The sequence below is a fragment of the Ailuropoda melanoleuca genome, chromosome 8 (assembly GCF_002007445.2).
Source record: "Ailuropoda melanoleuca isolate Jingjing chromosome 8, ASM200744v2, whole genome shotgun sequence".
Classification (NCBI taxonomy): Eukaryota; Metazoa; Chordata; class Mammalia; order Carnivora; family Ursidae; genus Ailuropoda; species Ailuropoda melanoleuca.
This window is the reverse complement of record NC_048225.1, coordinates 105,866,217-105,887,701: the sequence shown is the minus strand read 5'-3', so window position 1 is coordinate 105,887,701 and position 21,485 is coordinate 105,866,217. Positions and strand designations below refer to the sequence as shown.

At 34.4% G+C, this 21,485-nt stretch overlaps 1 protein-coding gene across 7 annotated transcripts in view; it reads right to left on the bottom strand.

The window, feature by feature from the left end:
- The window catches only part of KCNT2 (potassium sodium-activated channel subfamily T member 2), a 349,882-nt gene that overhangs the window by 148,124 nt on the left and 180,273 nt on the right, over positions 1–21,485 (bottom strand). For all 7 annotated transcript variants that reach the window (XM_034667169.1, XM_034667168.1, XM_034667171.1 and 4 more), the window contains exon 13: positions 7,146–7,254. In XM_034667169.1, the coding sequence (XP_034523060.1) occupies positions 7,146–7,254 (109 nt within the window). The remainder of the gene's footprint in view (positions 1–7,145; positions 7,255–21,485) is intronic.

The following is a 21,485-nucleotide window of genomic DNA, read 5'->3' as shown; positions in this document are numbered from 1 at the left end:
GTGTGTGTGTGTGTGTGTGTGTGTGTGTGTGTGTGTGTGTGCATGCACATACGGAGAGAAGATTAAGCAAATGTGGGAAACTGTTAATTGCTGAATGCAAATGGAGGGAATACAAGTTTTCATTGTGTAATTTTTAAGCTGCATGTTTCATTTTTTTGTAAAGTAAAAAATAATGAAGAAAGAAAAAAACTTAAAGACTTTAAATTGTGCTGGTCTTGAACATGGCCTTAGGTTAAGTGGTTTCTCATGATTTCAACAATAACACAAAAATCAAAGAGGATAATTTCATCTGAAAATGGAGAATTTTCAAAGTTGGGTATTTCATCTTTTGAAAATATAGGAATTCAAAGCATTATGTTCTTAAGTAGGTTGTAAGAATGAAATTTAAACTGATATCTATGTGGGTGTTATATGGGAAATGAAGAAATTATTCAGCATGAAAAACTCACACCTTACCATTTGGTTAAAGTCAAGCATTGCACATACATATGTTATTTAAAAACAGCTAACATAATTTCCAATATTTATATTACTTGGAAATATTTTTCCACTCTCTTTTCTGGGTAGAAAAAAGTGAAGCATTGGGATATCTTGTGTTTTAGCAAAAAAATTAATAGTGAATACTGAGTTGTCTCAGTTGTCTCATTTTTTAGTCAAATCATTTCTCCGGGATTTGTGTGTGTGTGCACATGAACACACGCATATGTGTGTGTATTTTAAGCAATATTGTTTTTATAATGGTAGTCATGACTACCTACTATAAGAAATATGTTTATAGAATATTGTCATGATATTGTTAAAAATACTTTCGTCTATACTTTTAACTTGTAATTGAAATCATTTTTATTTTTTTTTTTAATTTGCAGAACTCCTACTGTTCTAGTATAATGAATCATTCTTCTAGGCATGTTTTAGTTGTGAAGTAGAGAGAACTTCATTCAGTCAACACTTTACTATTGAGGTATGATTCTTTCTTTCATTCATGAACTTTAATTCAAATTCTGTTATTCATGAAATATCGTAGTCAAAGCATGGAAAATAAAATTCATAGAAAATTCACAATTTACAAATTGATTTTTACATTCTTTGACTTTTACATTTTCTACTCATAGAAATTTATTTATAAATTAATTATTAACATTCTTTTCTGCCACCTGTGGGTGAAAATTTACCAATTTGATTTTTATGTCTTCTTATATCTGTTAAAATGAGGTAGAAAATTTTCAAGGACCCAGTATTTTGAAAGAAAATTAGCTGACAAATCAAAGGCAATTGAATATTCACTCACAGATGATATAACCCTTTATCTGGGAGGTAAAGATAGAGTGGCAACCTAAATTTAGCAATTGATTTACTCATATAGCAGGGACTCATCTCCCACTGATTTTCTGAGTAATTTCATCTGATGAGACAAATAGCAAACTTCTTTTAGATTCAACTAATTGGAGAGCTTAGTTTATTCTTTAAGTTCATTCAAGGCCTTTCAGTAAAAGAGTTCTTTTCCTAATAAAGTACATTTTTTTTCCTGATGTTTCTTTTGTTTTGTGTTTTGTTTCCTTTTTAACGATTTCTGGAATATAGAGTAAGGAAAGAGATAAGGGTTTGGTTTTATTCTGATTAAAATTTTCTCTATAGAAACATGTCTGAAAGCTGAACTGTTATAATGTTTTGCTTTTTTTATCCTGGTTTTGCCACTAACAGGAGAATATTTGTGAAGGGTTCAACAATGTGGATCTCTTTTGTCTAGGTGATTTCAGATCAGATATATGACCTTGGAGAGACTTTACTAGAATTGCTAGTCCCGCAAGAGGCTGCCAAAGAATTCAAGATGTTACAAAACCACATTTTTATATTAGTCATAGCTATGGAACACTGCCATTACTTCTTCCTATGTTTCAGTACCAACTGTCACTTCTTAAAAAAGAAGTGTATTGATAAAAAATATTTCTCACTGGAAAAGAGATTTAACACAACCAAAGCTATAGTACCATTTGACTTTCGTTCTACAGAGGTTGACAAAAAAATAATCCACCAGAAAGAATCTTTTTAAATAATGATATGGTAAAAAGAATGCTGGCATCGATATACTGGAAAGAGGAAACTAGTGAGTTTAGGCTGACATTGGAGGCACGAAGTTCTAGCAGCCTACTATACCACACAAATGGTCATCACTACTATAAATGTGCTGGGGAACATGAAGACTAGCCATAGCATATAGGCAGAACTCAAGGATACCCAGGAAAGAAGGAAAGGGGAGTGTTTTCACACAGCCATGATCATGGCATGAACTAGGGTTGTGTCAGTGGGTAAGCTTGGGATACTCAAGGAGTCTAACCTATAGGACTTGATAGATTGAATGCAAATGACTGAAGAATGATTCATGATTTTTTGGCTTGAGTTCTAAGTAGATGGTGTTGAGAAGAATGGACAAAAACAGATTTTAAGTTGGGAAAATCAATAAATATTTCTAGATATCTTAATTTTGAGACAGCTGTTAGAAACCTAATAAAAGGGGCGCCTGGGTGGCACAGTGGTTGAGCGTCTGCCTTCGGCTCAGGGCGTGATCCTGGCGTTATGGGATCGAGCCCCACATCAGGCGCTTCCGCTATGAACCTGCTTCTTCCTCTCCCAGTCTCCCTGCTTGTGTTCCCTCTCTCGCTGGCTGTCTCTCTCTCTGTCGAATAAATAAATAAAACCTTTAAAAAAAATAAAGAAACCTAATAAGAGATATTGGCTATACAGTTAGAGATACAAGACTGAAGCTCATAGTGAATACTGAGGGAGAGATTTAATTTTGGAAATCATAGAAATGAATGAGATACCCCAAGGAAAAAGTATGTAGGGAATACTGTAGAAAATCTTATGTAAATAATTTGGCAATTTTATATCTCAATTTTCATTGCTTACCCCTTTCATTTATTTTTGTAGTCTTACTGCACTCCTTAGGATTTCCAGGAAAATACTAAGTAAAAGTGGTTTTGGTAAGCATCCCTGTTTGTACGTAATCTTAAAGGCAGACTTTCAATACGTGGTCATTAAATATTCTTTTTTCCTCTAGGTTATCGTGTAGATAATTTTCCTTAGGCTAAGGAATGTTTTCCTTGTAGCTTTCTAACACTTTATCTTTCTTTATTTTTCTTTTTTTCAAAAACTTTTTTTTATATCCATTGAAATGATACCATTTTCTCCTTTGACATGATGATCTATTTCTGAAATAATTTCAATTTGGTGATGACATATTATTTTTTAAATACATTACTTTGTTGTTTCACTAATATATTTTATATAATTTTTCAACTATGTTAATCAATTAAATTGGTCTCTAATCATCTCAAATGCTATCATCAATAAGTTTTGCATCATGGCTAGGTCAGCCTCATAAAAAGAGTCAGGAAGAGATCTTTCTTTTCCTACTCTCTGGAAAATATATGAAAGCTAACTAAGTGCTTTTTGAATGTCTATAATAAGCTGTTTGTAAAACATCATGAGCAACCCTCACTTTTCCTGGAAATAAAGATAATATAGATTTGTTAGGAGAATGAGAAATAGGTACTCAAGATTCACGATAATCATCAATTTGATAGGTACCAATTACTAGTGGCTCATGTTCTTTTGAGTATCTTTTTAATTCTAACAACCCTGTGAGATAGTTTCTCTTTACTATCCACACTTTATATATCAAAGAACTCAAGTTGAGAGAAATTTAGAAGCCTGAGGTCATGTACTTACTATATAGTAGAATGGAAATTCGACTGATGATGGCCTCATTCCAGAATTTGCACTAACAATTTCTTAGACAAATTTATCATAAAAAGGAAAATTGCTGAAAGTAAATTTTTCTATCAGCCAGTTTGAGTTTATTTTCTTTTTAGGAAATTTGTGGTGATTAAAATAATCAAACTATCTACAAAGTATATTTTTATGTTATTGAATCTCATTAAAATTTGCAGTGGTTTATAGTCAGAAATTCTGTATCATAGTTATTATTCTACTGAGGATATTTTCTATCTCCAGACTTACTATTTTTATTTTCCTCTCTTGGTGAAATGAGTAAGAATATATCTTTTCTGCTGCTGAAATCATGCCCATATAGACTCTTCTCTTGTAATTCTCATCATAGTGTAGAAGATTATTTTAATTATAATTAGTAATATAATAATTCATTCAAGTGATATTGTAAGAATTCAATAGTTTAATGAAGTAGTCATTTTGTTCAGAAGAAAAGGATCCATATATGAAATGACTGGTAGATGTGCAAAAAGTAATAGTTGCTAGGTTGCTATATTGTTTTTCTTTTTAATATTTTAATATTTAATATTTTACATACTCAAATTTTGAAGTTTCTTCTTTTCATCTTGAAAAACATGGATTTACTTCAAAAGATATATAAATTATAGTCGTGGTAGTAGTTCCACAATTTAGGGTGTACTGAAGAGGCTATTTAAATAAACAGAAATAAAATAATCTCATTTTATATCCTGTATAATTGGAATTGTGCTATTTAATGCTCATGAAAATACTAAGACAAAAAATATAATGAATATTATCAAATGAATATTGGTTTCATATTAAAGCAATTATTATTTTATTACAAATCATATCAGTTATCTATTACCAAATAACAAATGGCTACAAATCTCAATAACTTTAAGCAACCAGTACTTAATTTCTCAAAATTCTGTATGTCAGCATGGCTCTTTGGGTTGACTGTGGATAACGTGGGATCTAGAGAGGTGGGCGGCCTGGGATGGATAAGCGTCACTTTCCATGTGATTTTTCATCCTTAGGGAGGCTAAATTGAGATTCTTTACATGCAGTTCTCTGGGTAGTTTTCCAGTGAAGGGAAAGCAGAAGCACAGACTTTGAAGACTTAGCCTCTGAAGTCATACAATGTAACTTTTGTCACATTCTATTGGTGAAAGCAAGTCATAAGACCAGCTTGTATTCAAGTGGTAGAGAACTACATTTCACCTCTTCAAGGAATAAGCTGCAAGATCCCATCAACACTGGACAGACACAGGGAACATGGTTCACTGAAGACCATTATTTTAACAATCTACCACACAAACTACGTGCCAGCTTAATACACTGTCTTTTGAAAGGCAGAGTCTGTAATCTTTTAACCTCATGCTGAGATGTGAAATATATTGGTTTAAGAGTCTCATACATCACCCCAAACTGTTTTATGACATTTTAATGAAACTAGGATGCTTTTATCTTTTTATAATATAAAAAAAGAGTTCCTCTGAGATGTAATCTCAGCCTAAAAGAATACAGACATCATTAAAAGGAATTTCAGCAGGTGCCATAAATAAGAAATATTGTTTTAAACTATCAGGATAGAACTTTTAACTATCCCACTCATTTCAATGGGTTTATCAAAAAAATGGTAAGATAAGAATATGAAGAGAATCAATGCTAATAGTCTTTGTAATTTTTTATTTGTAAAGGTGGACTGCTTTAGTGAGTTCGATCTATCTGTTGTAAACCTATCGAGGGCCTGTTAAAAAGGAGAAAGAACAAAAGTCTATTCTGAACTTTAGTTATAACACATTCAAAATTACAAATTGTCTTCCTAAACTACATATTGCTTTAGGATCCACATTTGATATCCATTTATTGAGCACCTAATATGTTCCAGATATTATTTAATACCGCTAATCCTAATCAATGAAATAGAGACATCACATATATGATACTTAAATTAACAGAAGAGAAAAATAGGGCTCAGAATACTAATTTGGCTACCTAAATCTTAAGTGGTTAAATTCACATTTTTAGGGCTTATGTCATTACTGCCTTCCTAAAAATTATATCATAATAAGTCATTATCAGGTATGATAAAAATTTTACAAAAATATTCCTTTTACTAAATAATAATAAAAAGAAGGCAGCTTAGTTGCAAAGGTTTTTTAGATAAACAACTCGTATTGCTTGAATGCTAATTGCATATGTAACAGGTAGTACATGGAGAATTTACACGTATTTTCCATTAAATTTCACAAAGACATTTACAAAGCAGGTGCTCTTATTTTTAATTTTCAGTTTAGAGAACAGGTTTTAAAAAAAGAAACAAAAACCATAGCACCATCATCACAAACCATTTAAATCAGTATTAGTACTTAAAACAAACTTCCAAACAAATACTAAAATGCAGCCACAGTTAAGAGTCATTGCTTTGTTTGCTATACATTTTTAGAGAAAACTGATGCCATTAGAAGCAAGAGTAAAAGATAAAAAACAGCGAACTGGGTTGCAATAATTTCATGGTTTTCTTGATATTATTAAGAAATTTCTTAGTGTTTATAATTTTTCATTTAAATATCATATGCAATAGGTAAGCATTTTAAGATATGTAAACACAGATGAAGAAAATACATTTTGCTAACAGTTAAAATGATTTACATTTTAATGATGTTTGCAACTTTAAATTATTAAGGTGAAATGTTAAAAAAAGCAAGGATGTTATTTCTTTTAAACGTACATAAATTACTGGGTGGATCAAAATTAGTTCCTACAGAAACATTTAAGAAAAAAATAATGTATCATCTTACTGTTCAATTTCCTAACAGTTTAAAGTATAATCTCATATGAAATTACTTTAAAAGCAGTGTCTCTACGAAAAACTCACATCTACGTTTTTCTTGAAATGTTTTCAAAATCTATCTTATCTCCAAATAAATCTCCAAATAAATTTATTATCTCCAAATAAATCAATCTTAACACACTTGAATATATTTTAATATTACTCTAATGCATGGTAAGCTTACATATGTATTAAGTAATCTATTACAAAGCACTATCTATGTGTAAACATAAGTATAAATTAATAGCTGCAGCATTCAAAACCTGTATTTATATTATGCATAAAACTGTAAGTGCTAATCTATTTATAGTCTTGCCAAGGTATCCAGTAAATTCAGTTGCTTAAATCACCAAATTATATAAAAAAGTAAAAATTCACTCCCAAAACATTACCTTGCCACTTTTTGAAGTGAATAAATTCTCTCATAAGATGATAAAAAGAAATCCATCTATTCTATGCAATCATGAATGTATTAAGTTGCCACTAATTTCAGAGACATAACTCTTACTACACCACAGTTTGAGGAAATTCAAAGTATCTCAGTTGAGACTAAACTTACCAGCAAATTTGATATGGAATTTATTTTCAGGCTTTAATATCTGGACATACAAAGGGCAATTTGGAGCAAAATCTTTTACAGCCCATGCTCTCAAAATTGTTTGGTGGTCCTGCAATGATAAATATCAAAAGATCATGAAATAAATTTAAAAATTTGTAAAATATAAAGTAAAAATCTTCAATTGGTATGTTAAATGGTCACATCCACAGTTTAAAATTAAACATACAAAATACTGAATTGCAAGGACTTATTTTTAAAGGTTCTTATATTTCTATAAAGGAGAGTAACAATACCTAATTCAATCAGTGCTAATTACCAGCACTTAGAAAATTAGCAGAGATTAGGAGGAAAGTTTCTTGACAAGTTTAAAAGTAATTTTCTTAGAATACAATTGAGGGTCAGAGGCTTCAGAAATACAGCACAACTAATAGTTTGTAATAACAGTTTCCATGGGAAAAAATATGGATTTATAACAATTTTGACATGTTTAGAAAGACTGGCAAAAGGGGAATGACTAGAGTGACCATGCACGTATAACAATAAAAGTAAGAGGATTTTTGACTCTATGGGTGTGTATGTGTGTTGGAAAAGATCAGGAACTTTCAGATACTAAAAAAAAAAAAAAAAAAGAATCAAAACAGTTAAAAAGTTTCTAAGACTGAGAAAAGGAATAAAAAGCATGCTTAACATTAAATCTTACACATGGTATGACCCCACAAATTATTATTATTTAATTAACTAAGTAGATCAAAGCAAAGTATCAGAGAAATGTGCCAATTAGCTAATACATTTTGAAAAAGGAAACAAAATTATGTTTGAGGGTACACTGTCCATACAGTAGTCATTAGCCACAGGTAGCTGTCTAAATTTAAATTAACTAAAGTTAAGAATTCCATTTCCCTATCACACTAGCCACATTTCCAGTGTTCAAAGCCGTCTGTGGCTAATTCAAAGCTATATGGAATGGTACAGATATAAGCATCGGCATCATCATAGAAAGTTCTGTTTGACATGACAGACTATGGACTCTGGGAAACAAACTGAGGGCTTCAGAGGGGAGGGGGATGGGGGAATGGGATAGGCTGGTGATGGGTATTAAGGAGGGCACGTATTGCATGGTGCACTGGGTGTTATACGCAAGTAATGAATCATGGAACTTTACATCAAAAACTAGGGATGTACTGTATGTGTTGACTAACATAATATAATAAAAATATTATTATTAAAAAAGAGAACAAAGGGGAAAAGAAAAACAAAAAAAATAAAATAAAATAAAATGTGAGTGTATTAAAAAAAGTTCTGTTTGACAATGTTGTTAGGGAAAGAAAAGGATAATTAAAAACACAAGTAGATATGAGGGATTGTTTACAGAAGTGCAGAAAGAAGCTGCTGTCTGTGGTTGGTAACTAAGTTGCAAGAAAGCTGATGAAGTGAACTCAGAATTCCTTAAGTAGATAAGTGGACAATGTGTGTCTTCCAGGCAAACATTCAAAACATGCTGATGAACCTGATACGGTGTGACAGTTAATTTTATGTGCGGACTTGGCTGGGCCATGAGGTGCCCAGGTATTTGGTTAAACATTATTCTGGATGAGTGGGAAGTCACAGAAAAGGGAGGGGCAAAGAAGAGAAGCCACAAATTCAGTGCGTAAATTTATACAACATTGGCTAACCTCTAAACCACACATGCACGGGACAGAATATGAGCAATCTCAACTGATATTTGAATCACTGCCAACTACTAGGGTGATAGAGTTTGCATTCAAGTGAACCAAATTAACTGCCTGCTGAAACAAGAATATCCACTCTAGGCGGAGGAATATATGGGACACAAAGGCTCCACAACATAATATAATACCCAGAATACATTGCAAAATTATTCAACATATGAAGTGCCAGAAAAACGTGACCTATTTGTTAATTTCATGGGAAACAAACAAAACTAAGTCCAATAAACATTAGCCTTTATGATCTAGATGTTTGAGTTACCAGACTAGGGCTTAAAGCAGCTAATAAAAGTATCATCACTGAGGTAAAGAAAATATGCTCATGAAAAAAGAGAAAAAAACTCAGTAAAGAAAGGGAAAATATTTTTAAAATGAAACAGAAAGCTCAAATATCTGAAACATATACACTGGATGGGCTGAGAAGTAGAATGGAGATGACATAGGAGAGTCAGTGAACTTGATCATAGATCAACAGAATTTATCGAATTTGAAAAACAAAGAGACAGGGATGGAAAAGGAACAGAGTTCAGGGACTTGTGCAACAATGTAAAAATGTCTTATATAATGTAATCGGATTTCCAGGAAGAACACAAAAGAGAAAGCAGAACAGAAAATGATTTGAAGAAATAGTGGCTGGAAACTTTCCAGTTTTGTTAAAGTCGTAATTTTCCAGGTTCAAGGAGTTCAGAGAATCCCAAACCACGTAAACAAAAAAGTTACCACACCTAAGCGCCCTGTAGTCTAATTTTTGAATTCCAAAGGTAAAGATAATATTTTGAAAGCAGCCAAAGAAATACAGTTGCATGACCAAGGACTCTCATCAGAAACCATGGAAAAACCAGGAGACAGTGAAACAATATCCTAAACACCAGAATGAAAAGGGGGAAAAACTATTAAGTCATCATTTTACAGAGAAAAATCCTTCAAAGATGAAATAAAGGACTTTTTCAACTAATGCTAAGAAAATGTGCTGTCCTCAGAATCATACTACAAGGAAATTATAGGTCATCTTGTTGATGACCTTCTAAATATTGCTCTAATACGTCCACTTCTCTCCAACCTCCCTGCCACAACCTGAGTCCAAACAGTTGTCACTTCAGGCTCCAAAACAATCTAAATATATATATATATATATATATATATATATTTACTAATTCTGTGCTCTCATCAGATTTTACTGCCTTTTCAAATGACAATCTGATTGTGTACTTGGATACCAACATCTCTGCAGTGACTTTCTTTACTCTTAGCATCAAGTCCAAATTCTTAACAAGGTTTCCAAGATCCTTTATTAAACTGTCCCCAAAGAACTTCCCCAGCCTTGGCACTCTTTACTCCATTGCATTCTCCACTAATGAGCCTCCAGGACTTCTGATGTGGAACAGGACTTCTGTCACTTTTTCTGGGAGACCCTCTTCTTCTGACTGAAGTCCATGCCAGCTGCTCCCACTGCCTTCTGTGTTTGCCCATCATAATGTTAACCCACCTGTCTTTTTAAGTGGACCCCCACTAAACTGTAAGCTCTAAGAAGACAAGAGCCATGTTTTTATACTTCTGTCATCCAAAGCTCATCTTAGCTAGTACTTAGCTTTCACTTGCTTTTCAAAGATGAGTAGGAAAAACCATATTGACTTCACAGGGATATTGTGAGCATTAAATGAGGTAAGGTAAAGAACCATCAGGCACACAGAAAGCATTTAGTAAATATGTCAAGTCAGTGGATAAATAGTTGGATGAAGTACTGGTGCTAAAAGCCCATAAATCTTCCTTGCTTTATTCGTTCATTGTGCCCTACCAACAAGAATCTATGATCCTGTGAGTGGAGCATTAAGTAAGGAAAAAGGTAACAAGGTAAGTGTACAATGGCATAAATGTCACATGAGGGATAGAAAATAAGTATTTGCTAATACACTTCATAAAACTGGCACAGAAATATGATTTTTAATTCATTCTTCTAACAGCAGAGCGTGATATTGATCTTTTTTTTCCTTGTTGACAAAATTCAGCCTGAAATAAGATACTCCAAATTTAATTGTAACCAAGAAGTATCGACCATGACAACTTCAGAATAAACAGTCTAAATAATAAAGTAAGGTAACATAGGGTATTACTCAGTCATCATAGGTGTCTATTGCTACTGTGAAAGCAGAACACTTCACTTAAAGTCAGCTTATCTAAAAATTAAGTGGCTAAAATCATCTTATAAATTCAACTTTTATAACTTGAAATATCTAAAAATTATTTGTTGGCATTCTAAGGATCTAAAATACATCACTTTACCTATGGCAAGAATCTTCTTTCCTAAACTCCAAATGACCCATAGGAGAACTCATTCTAGATGAAATTTTACACATGAGTGGTTTCCCACCCCTCCATGAGAATTTGTAATTTTCATTAGATTCTCGAATATAGTCTATGACTCAGAAAATGGAAAGACATTAGTCTGATCAAAGGTCACGTTCAAGCCAATTTTCAATTTATAAAATACATCTGTAGCACTAAACAAATGATAGATTTATTTTTTATATTTTGAGTATATTTTGCTAACTTATCTACTGAACACATTTCTTAGGTTCAAGTAAAACTGAATTCTGAAACTTAAAATAACATATGTAAATAAATTTGACCCCAATTTATAGACAGCAAAGCAACATAGATGCAAAATTTATATAAGAGTAAAACATCTTGCACCAACTGGAAAACAAATCTTTCCTAAACACAACTCAAATGTATTGTTTTATAAACAACTCCTGCAAAATATATTCATTGCCCAGGGAATAATATATTCCCAGAAGTTCCTCTAAAGGCTTTGCATTAGACTCAAAAGCACCTTAAGTGCAAGAGACTATTTTGTTCACAATTATGTTGTCTGGGTTTAATAGGTAAATGGATAAGTTATAAGCTTAGGCTGCATATCTATCTATCTATCTAATTATTGCATATATATCTAGATATATATGTAATAATATAAAAAATTGAATGTAATTCTGATACATAGAATCTGTAATAAATGTCCTCTATAATTAATTGGTTTGACTTTTTTTTATAATAATATTTTTTTATTATATTGTGTTAGTCACCATACAGTACATCCCTGGTTTTTGATGTAAAGTTCGATAATTCATTCATTGCATATAACACCCAGTGCATCATGCAATACGTGCCCTCCTTACTACCCATCACCAGCCTATCCCAGTCCCCCACCCCCCTCCCCTCTGAAGCCCTCAGTTTGTTTCTCAGAGCCCATAGTCTCTCATGCTTCATTCCCCCTTCTGATTACCCCCCCTTTCTTTATCCCTTTCTTCTCCTACCGATCTTCCTAGTTCTTATGTTCCATAGATGAGAGAAACCATATAATTGTCTTTCTCTTCTTGACTTATTTCACTTAGCATTATCTCTTGCAGTGTTGTCCATGTTGCAGCAAATGTTGAGAAATTGTTCTTTTTGATAGCTGAGTAATATTCCATTGTATATATGGACCACATCTTCTTAATCCAGTCATCTGTTGAAGGGCATCTCGGCTCCTTCCACGATTTAGCTATTATGGACAATGCTGCTATGAACATTGGGGAGCATATGGCCCTTCTCTTCACTATGTCTGTATCTTTGGGGTAAATACTCAGTAATGCAATGGCTGGGTCATAGGGTAGCTCAATTTTTAACTTTTTAAGGGACCTCCACACTGTTTTCCAGAGTGGCTGTACCAACTTGCATTCCCACCAACAATGTAGGAGGGATCCCCTTTCTCCACATCCTCTCCAGCAATTGTTGTTTCTTGCCTTGTCAATTTTTGCCATCCTAACTGGTATAAGGTGGTATCTTAGTGTGGTTTTGATTTGAATTTCCCTGATGGCTAATGATTTTGAACATTTTTTCATGTGTCTGTTAGCCATTTGTATGTCTTCATTGGAAAAGTGTCTGTTCATATCTTCTGCCCATTTTATGATTTGTTTATTTGTTTCTCGTGTATTGAGTTTGAGAAGTTCTTTGTAGATCTTGGATACCAGTCCTTTATCTGTGGTGTCCTTTGCAAATATATTCTCCCATTCCGTGGGCTGTCTCTTAGTTTTTTTGACTGTTTCCTTGGCTATGCAGAAGCTTTTTATCTTGATGAAGTCCCAAAAGTTCATTTTATCTTTTGCTTCTCTTGCCTTTGGAGATGTGTCATGAAAAAGGTTGCTGTGGCTGATGTCGTAGAGGTTGCTGCCTATGCTCTCCTCTAGAATTTTGATGGATTCCTGTCTCACATTGAGGTCTTTCATCCATTTGGAGTTTATTTTTGTGTATGGTGTGAGAGAGTGGTCAAGTTTCATTCTTTTGCATGTAGCTGTCCAATTTTCCGAGCCCCATTTATTGAAGAGACTGTCTTTTTTCCACTGGATGTTTTTTCCTGCTTTGTCAAAGATTAGTTGCCCAAAGAGCCGAGGGTCCATTTCTGGGTTCTCTATTCTGTTCCATCAGTCTATGTGTCTGTTTTTGTGCTAGTAACATACTGTCTTTGTGATCACAGCTTTGGAGTACAGCTTGAAATCCAGCATTGTAATGCCCCCAGCTTTGTTTTTCCTTTTCAACACTTCCTTGGCGATTCATGGCCCTTTCTGGTTCCACACAAATTTAAGGGCTGTTTGTTCCAGTTCTTTGAAAAACGTCATTGGTATTTTGATCGGGATAGCATTGAAAGTGTAGATTGCTCTGGGTAGCATGGACATTTTAACTATGTTAATTCTTCTGATCCATGAGCATGGAATATTTTTCCATCTTTTTGTGTCTTCCTCAATGTCTTTCAAGAGTGATTTGTAGTCTCTAGAATATAGATCCTTTACCTCTCTGGTTAAGTTAATTCCAAGATATGACTTTATGACTGAATTAAGGAAACTACATAGTTCATTTGTAATGAATCTTAATTGATTTCTTTGGAGAATCAGGTTTCAAATTTGATATATATTTATTATTAAGTATAAAAGTAACTCAGGATGTTCTTAAATAAAATGCTTAAAAATGAAGTATATAACCAAAAACCCTAATAAATATAAAACATTAAAATATTGGGGCACGTGGGTGACTCAGTCACTTAAGCAACCGACTCTTAATTTCAGCTCAGGTCATGATCTCAGGGTTGTGGGATTGAGCCCTGTGTTGGGCTACACACTCAGCATGGAGTCTCCTTGAGATTCTCTCTCTCCATCTCCCTCTGCCCATCCCACTATTGCTGTCTCTCTCTCTCTCAAATAAATGAATTTTAAAAATCTAAAAAAAAAAAGAAAAAGAAAAAAAGAAAAAGAAAAAGAAAGAAAGAAAAAACCTCAGGGCACCTGGGTGGCTCAGTTGGTTAAGCATCTGCCTTCGGCTCAGGTCATGACCCCAGGGTTCTGTGATTGAGCCCTACAATGGGCTCCCTGCTCAGCTGGGGAGCTTGTTTCTCCCTCTCCTTCCCGTTCATGCTCTCTTTCACTGTCTCTGTCTCTCTCTTAAATAAGTAAATAAAATCTTTAAAAAAAAAAAACAAAAAACAAAAACAAAAAACCTCATAGGGCTGCTAATATAATTTCTTCTTTCTGCCAAGTTTAAACAGAAGGGATCTGACATTATGTCTGAGACAGAAACGTTATCTTGGATTTCAGTTTTAAGATTGTATTTCCTGCTCTTTCCAATGATATCTCAGGGATTGTTAATCCTACTTTCGATTCCCATTCTTATAGCTGAAAGTGTACTACTTCTTACAGATACATCATGGCAAAAACCTGATTGCTTGTCTGAAATTTCAGATATGACATATTCCTAGAATCTTTTTACCAGTAATTTTGGCACTGTGTAGCAAGTCAACTTTATGGTCAGTTAAATAACACGTCTACTTTCTGCCTTTGCTTGTCAAGAACCAAAACCTATTTTGTGCTCTTCTTCTCAACTGAAATCCTGTATTGTTTCTTAGCGCTTGTTGGCCTAAGGTCCGGTAATTTGCCCAGAGCCTTACATCCCTTAAATAGTATCTTTTGCATACTTATGTCCTCTCCCAGATTCTTTAGGAATCACCATCAACACCAAATCTAACTCCAGATCGTAATCCTCTCCAATCTTCCCTGATTTATTCTTTTAACAATGTTGTGACCATAGTGTCTCACAAAGCTCATTGACAAGTGTCAAGTGAATAATAATTAAAGGGTTCATAAAGAGACTAGGCTATCATGAAAGCATGTAACTTAAGTTCAGTGACGATCATCTGTCAAGAATTTACCAAAAGATATATCTGTCAGGTTAAAAAATGAGTTATATTAGTGATTCCAGGGTGTCTTAGCAAGTTTAAAATTCACAGTTTGAAATTCTGTGATTTTATGAATTGGAAAGGAAGATGCTTTTGAGAACAGATTATTAACCACTGGGGTGAATAACAAGCAAAAGGGTTTGGAAAACCTTTCTAAAGAATTTATGGTACCTTGTATTGCATAATGAAACAATAGACACAATTATGTGTTAAAGTGTTGCAATGCTCAAAATGGATCTGTTTAAGACAAAACAATATTCTTTTTAAAAAAGCTTAAATTGTGAAGGGTAGCAAAATATGCCTTTTTAGCATAAAGACTATTTTGATCTGATTATTTTTGAGAAAAAGCAGCCATGGGAAAGGCTCTTAAACCGAAGTAGAATCTACCCTTTAAGGGGCGCCTGGGTGGCTCAGTCGTTAAGAGTCTGACTTCGGCTCAGGGCGTGATCCTGGTGTTCTAGGATCGAGCCCCACGCCAGGCTCTTCCGCTGGGAGCCTGCTTCTTCCTCTCCCACTCCCCCTGCCTGTGTACCCTCTTTCATTGGCTGTCTCTCTCTCTGTCGAATGAATAAATAAAATCTTAAAAAAAAAAAAAAGAATCTACCCTTTAAATCTACATTCATGAGGGAAATCTCCATTTGTAAGGGTGACTCTCTCTCTGTACCAAGAAGAGAGGGTTGACTCTAAACCACCACTCTTTATCAGTAGAGAAGGCACCGGACTTAAATCTGCCTAACAACCTAACTGTACTTTTCTTGATAACCTCTCAGAACTAGTCTCCCCACTCCCAGCATCTTTCTTTTGTCATTAGCTGAAGACAGTATTAAGGTGATGCCTTGGACCATTTGGGGGAGTTTTACTGCTTTCCTGGGTATCTCTCATGAATACATGAGGTATACACATTAAATTTCTGACTGTTTTCTTTTGTTACTTTGTCTTTTATTATGAGGCAGGAGGGGAGAACACCCACAGAACCTAGAATATAGAGGAAAATAATTTTTCCTCCTCTACAATTGCAAACATTTTATTTCAGCTCTTTACTCATGCTGTCTGAAAAGGGTTACATAGGGAATTTGCTGTCTGAGTGTTTGATGATTGTTTGCCTTCTACTCTAAGGTTCCATATGTTCAAAAATGCATGTAATTATCAGGAAAAAATGAACATCTTTGACATTTCAGAGGGAAGATAACACCATAGTATAAAATAAAATTTTTTCTAAAAGTTCCAACTTAAAAGTCTTTGGAATCAGATGATCAAGAAGGCTTTAAAGTTTCCCTCAGTTTGATTTCCTGACAGTTTGATTTCCTGTCAAGTTTCTTCCTGGCTATAGACCCCTGAACACCCTTATCTTTCTTTCTTTCTTTCTTTCTTTCTTTCTTTCTTTCTTTCTTTCTTTCTTTCTTTCTTTCTTTTTTCTTTCTTTCTTTTTCTTTCTTCTTTCTTTCTTTCTTTCTTTTTTCTTTCTTTCTTTTTCTTTCTTCTTTCTTTCTTTCTTTCTTTTTCTTTCTTTCTTTCTTTTTCTTTCTTTCTTTCTTTCTTTCTCTTTCTTTCTTTCTCTTTCTTTCTTTCTTTCTCTTTCTTTCTTTCTTTCTTTCTTTCTCTTTCTTTCTTTCTTTCTCTTTCTTTCTTTCTTTCTTTCTTTCTCTTTCTTTCTTTCTTTCTTTCTTTCCAGATTTTATTTACTTATTTGTCAGAGAGAGAGAGAGCACAAGAAGGAGGAGCAGCAGGCAGGGAGAAGCAGACTCCCCACCAAGCAAGGGGCCGATGTAGGGCTCCATCCCAGAAGCCTGAGATCATGACCTGAGCCAAAGGCAGATGCTTAACCAATTGAGTCACCCAGGCATCCCTGAACACCCTTTTCTTAGAACATTTATTTTAGAAAAGTTCCAATTATAAATCCTTTTTTCTGCTCCTTTGAGAATTAAATCTTCACCCAGACTCTCAACAGTTTCACAACCCAGAAATGTCATTCTCAAGAACCTGAGGGCCATCATTCTGAAATGTAATCAACAAAGGAGCTAGAGCCCCTACCTCCCAGTCCCTGTGGGAGGTAGGACTCTATCTTTCATAAGTGACAATTAGCAAATGATGACATAATTGCATGGACCAATCTCCCCCCTCCAGTACTTTTCCATCTCGTTCATCCCAGAACTTTAATTTACAAATTGGAGCTAGTAATAACTTCCTTGTAGGATTGTTGTGAAAAATACATCACATAGATAATTGTATAAATATATACAAATGATCTCTAGCCTGTAATTGATATTTAGTGATGGCTAATAAGTGAGAGGTGTTATTATGTATTTTTCTTCCTCTTTTTTTTTTCAGTTCCAAGAAGCAAGAAGTTTAAAAATCAGTTCTGCCAAGAAAGCTAAAAGAGCAAAGCAAACATTACAGGTTTTTTTTCAGAAGTAGGCCATTTATGTAAAAATCCATATGCCCAGTTCAGCTCAGAAAATTAAATTCTTTCACCACTGCAAAGAAAATCCACCCAGAGGGTAAATCTATTATGCTGCATACATTATAATGACTCAGTGGAGATTAACTTTGAACAAATCTTTTTGAGCATACCTAATGACAGACTGAGCAAACAAGATATTGAAAGTGTGTGAACCTTTTAAAACATATCACAATATAAGACATCCTTCCTTCTGTCTATTCACCACCTCCTAACTTTCAGCTCAGAATGTCTGACATCCTTAGCCACTTCAATCTGTCTGCACCATCATTTGCTGTTACCTCTATACCCATGTTCTCATTTCCAGGCTTACCCGCTTGTATCAAATGTTTCACCAAATAAGCAGACCCTTGCATAAGCAATCATTTTGCTTGCCTCTCTCAATCAGAACTACTCTACAGGCAAAACTACGACCTTGCTAAATCCAACTCTCTTTCTACTACAGATAACAGATGTTTGGCAAACACACACATACATGCTAAACAGGCCTTACTTCAAATTGAGAGTCCATGATATCACATAGGAGATGAACATTGCTCAGCAACTCCACATTTCTCCAGGCCATTCACTTTCCTGCTGTTCTAGAGAACTATCTCATAATGGTTCCTCAAACCTCTACCCACTCTTCCCGCTTTTCTGATGATCTCAACTACTATGAGAAAATAGAAATAATAAGAAAATTTCCATAGCGCTCTCCATCACATCTGACTACATACTTGCCTCTTGTTAAAATGAGTGACCATTTTAAACACTTAGCAAAGGGAAACCTTCTGCCTATATACTGGATCATAGTCTATCTTGTACATCCTATGACTTTATTCTTTGAATTTTCCACTTTCCTGTATCATTCATTTTACCCTCTCTGCTGGATCATTTCCTTTAGTATATACTCTTGCTAAAACTTTCCCACTAAAAAAAGAAAGAAAAAAAGAAAAAAGAAACTTTTCCTTTACCACACATTAGTGTCAGGTACTGTGGCATTTATCTGCTTCCATCTACAGAAACCACTATTTAATTATAAATTTTCATTTCTTTTTTTTTTAAAGATTTTTTTTATTTATTTGACAGAGATTTTATTTATTTATTCGACAGAGAGAGAGACAGCCAGCGAGAGAGGGAACACAAGCAGGGGGAGTGGGAGAGGAAGAAGCAGGCTCATAGCAGAAGAGCCTGATGTGGGGCTCGATCCCAGAACGCCGGGATCACGCCCTGAGCCGAAGGCAGACGCTTAACCACTGTGCCACCCAGGTGCCCCATAAATTTTCATTTCTTTTTTTTTTTTTAAAGATTTTATTTATTTATTTGACAGAGAGAGAGACAGCCAACGAGAGAGGGAACACAAGCAGGGGGAGTGGGAGAGGAAGAAGCAGGCTCATAGCAGAGGAGCCTGACGTGGGGCTCGATCCCATAACGCCGGGATCATGCCCTGAGCCGAAGGCAGACACTTAACCGCCGTGCCACCCAGGCGCCCCTAAATTTTCATTTCTAATCCAAGAACATAAAGCTATGAATATTTTTTTTGCTATGTCCCCTTAATTTCAATATGTGCATTTTCATGACAATTCAATTAAAATAATTCTAATCTTCCCTGCTATTTTGTATTTTCCTCATGGCTTACTGAGAAATGTGCTAATTTCCAAATATTTGGGTATTGTCTTGCATCAGAGAATATACTCTGCACATTTTCATTCTTTTAGCTTTTCTGCCATTTCTTCTATTGTCCAGCATCTGATCTTTCTCTGTGAATGTACCATATGCACTTAGAAAAAAATGTGTATTCTGCAGTTGTTGAGTGTAATGTTCTATACGTCAGTTAGATCTAGTTGGCAAAAATGAGCTCAAGTTTTGTTTTGTTTTATAACCCTACTGATTTTCTTTCTACTTGTTCTGTTAGTAATTTAGACAGCAATACTGAAATTTCTGACAATTGTAGCTTTTTACAACTCCTTCCGGTTCTGCCATTTTGTGTATGGACTTTGAGGTTTCACAACAAGTTGTGCATACACTGAAGGGTGTTATGCCTCCTTGATGCACTGATCCCTTAATTAACACAAAATACTTTTTAGGGAAGATTCTTTAAAAGAAAATGAGAAATAGTGGCTGAAGTATTAAGAAAGAATTCTACAAAGATTGAGAGAGCAAAGGCAAGTGGAGAAGGGAATAGCATGAAGGGAAGAAAAAAGGTACCAAGGCTAATTGAACAAAATAGGGAAAACAAGCAAGAAAACAATGCAAAATGTTCTCTGTTAGGGGACATTTGGTGTTCTTAGAAGGAAGAGCTTCAGGTATATGGAGGGAGTATAAATTGGAATGAAGGATCTAAGAACTAAGTTTGAAATAGTGAGTGTTGCTCTTTTTCAAGAGGTTAGAACTAAAGAGGAGGAAGAATTATAATACCTATAAGAATACAAGTAGTTTGAAGTAATAGGTACCATAAAAACAGTCTAATGAAATAAGTAACGAGGTGTTGCTTTATGTGTTCCTGTGTTAATAATTAACAACCCTTATGATTATATTTTAAGTTAAGCTTTCAAAATTTTAAATTAATGATCCAATCTAAAAGGTCAACCTCCTCTAACATTTCATATGCCCCTTCCCCAGTGTTCGCTCCTTAACACTCATCACCAGCTAACATCCTATGCATTTATTTAATCAGTATATTGATGGTCACTTCTACTAGTAGGCCAGCTCCATGAGAACTGAGATTTTTTTTCACTGTTATGTTCATTAATATATCTTCAGTTGGTACATCAATGCTTGGAAGATAAACCAATCAATAAATATTTGTTCAAGGAATGAAAGGTTAAAAATGGTGATAGTGTTACCCTATAGCACTTTTACCTATGCTATGCTCTGGTCTAAGAAGCGGGTCTAAGAAGAATACAGATAATTATGTCAACTGGCCCCAGGTAAATCTGAAGCTAAGTAGACTAAGACATGTAAACTATACATGAAAATGTAAATAATAAATTAACTTAGGATAGGATAGTAAGTGCAGATAGCAAATCTGCAATTAACAGCAATGAAAAAATAATGAATGTGAACAAATACCTATAATATACAGCAGATTTTTAAAATTTAGGGTATGGCAGGAAATAATACAAAAAAGGAAATAATGTAATCAAAGTGACCACTGGGTCTTCAGTGAAGTGTGAACACAGTCACAAAATTCTAAATGTTTATAGCATCCAACATTTAGACTTTATCAATAAACAATGGCAGAAGACTTAGTTTCGATCACAGAACAAAAGGTAAATGATATCAGTCTTCAATTGCAAAAATGGAAGTACCACAGTCCAAAATTGGATCATGGAAAACTGGGAATGAAACCTGAAGGAAAGAAGGAAATAAATGCCATATTCTTACAAAGCAGAGATACAAAATATAATATCAGCACTTTAATGGATTTAAAGTAAATACCTTCTTTCAGGAAACAGACTAAAAATGGGAAGTAGAACAGACAATTGATGCCTGAAATCATATGTGTGTGTGTGTGTGTGTATATATATATATATATATATATATATATGTGTGTGTGTGTGTGTGTGTGTTTTTCCCTGATTAAACTTTCAAACTGTGGAACCACTTTTATGTACAAATGTGTGACCCGTTCGAACAGTAAGCTATTATCACCATGGGAAGCAGTTTTGTACAAAGAAAGGAGTGTTAAAGTTGACCTGACCTGGGTAGAGCCCAGACTCGGCCACTCTGGGAAATCTAATTAACAACCCTGAGCCTTGGTTCTCTCGTCTATAAAACAATTGTGGTGACCATGAAATGACATAATGTGCACAAAATGCCTGACCACGTGAAAGCTACTCGCGAAATGTCAAATTTGTTTGGTTCCTTTCTGCTTGTTTGCTTTATTAAGTGGACTCGAAAAAAATGAGCTAAAA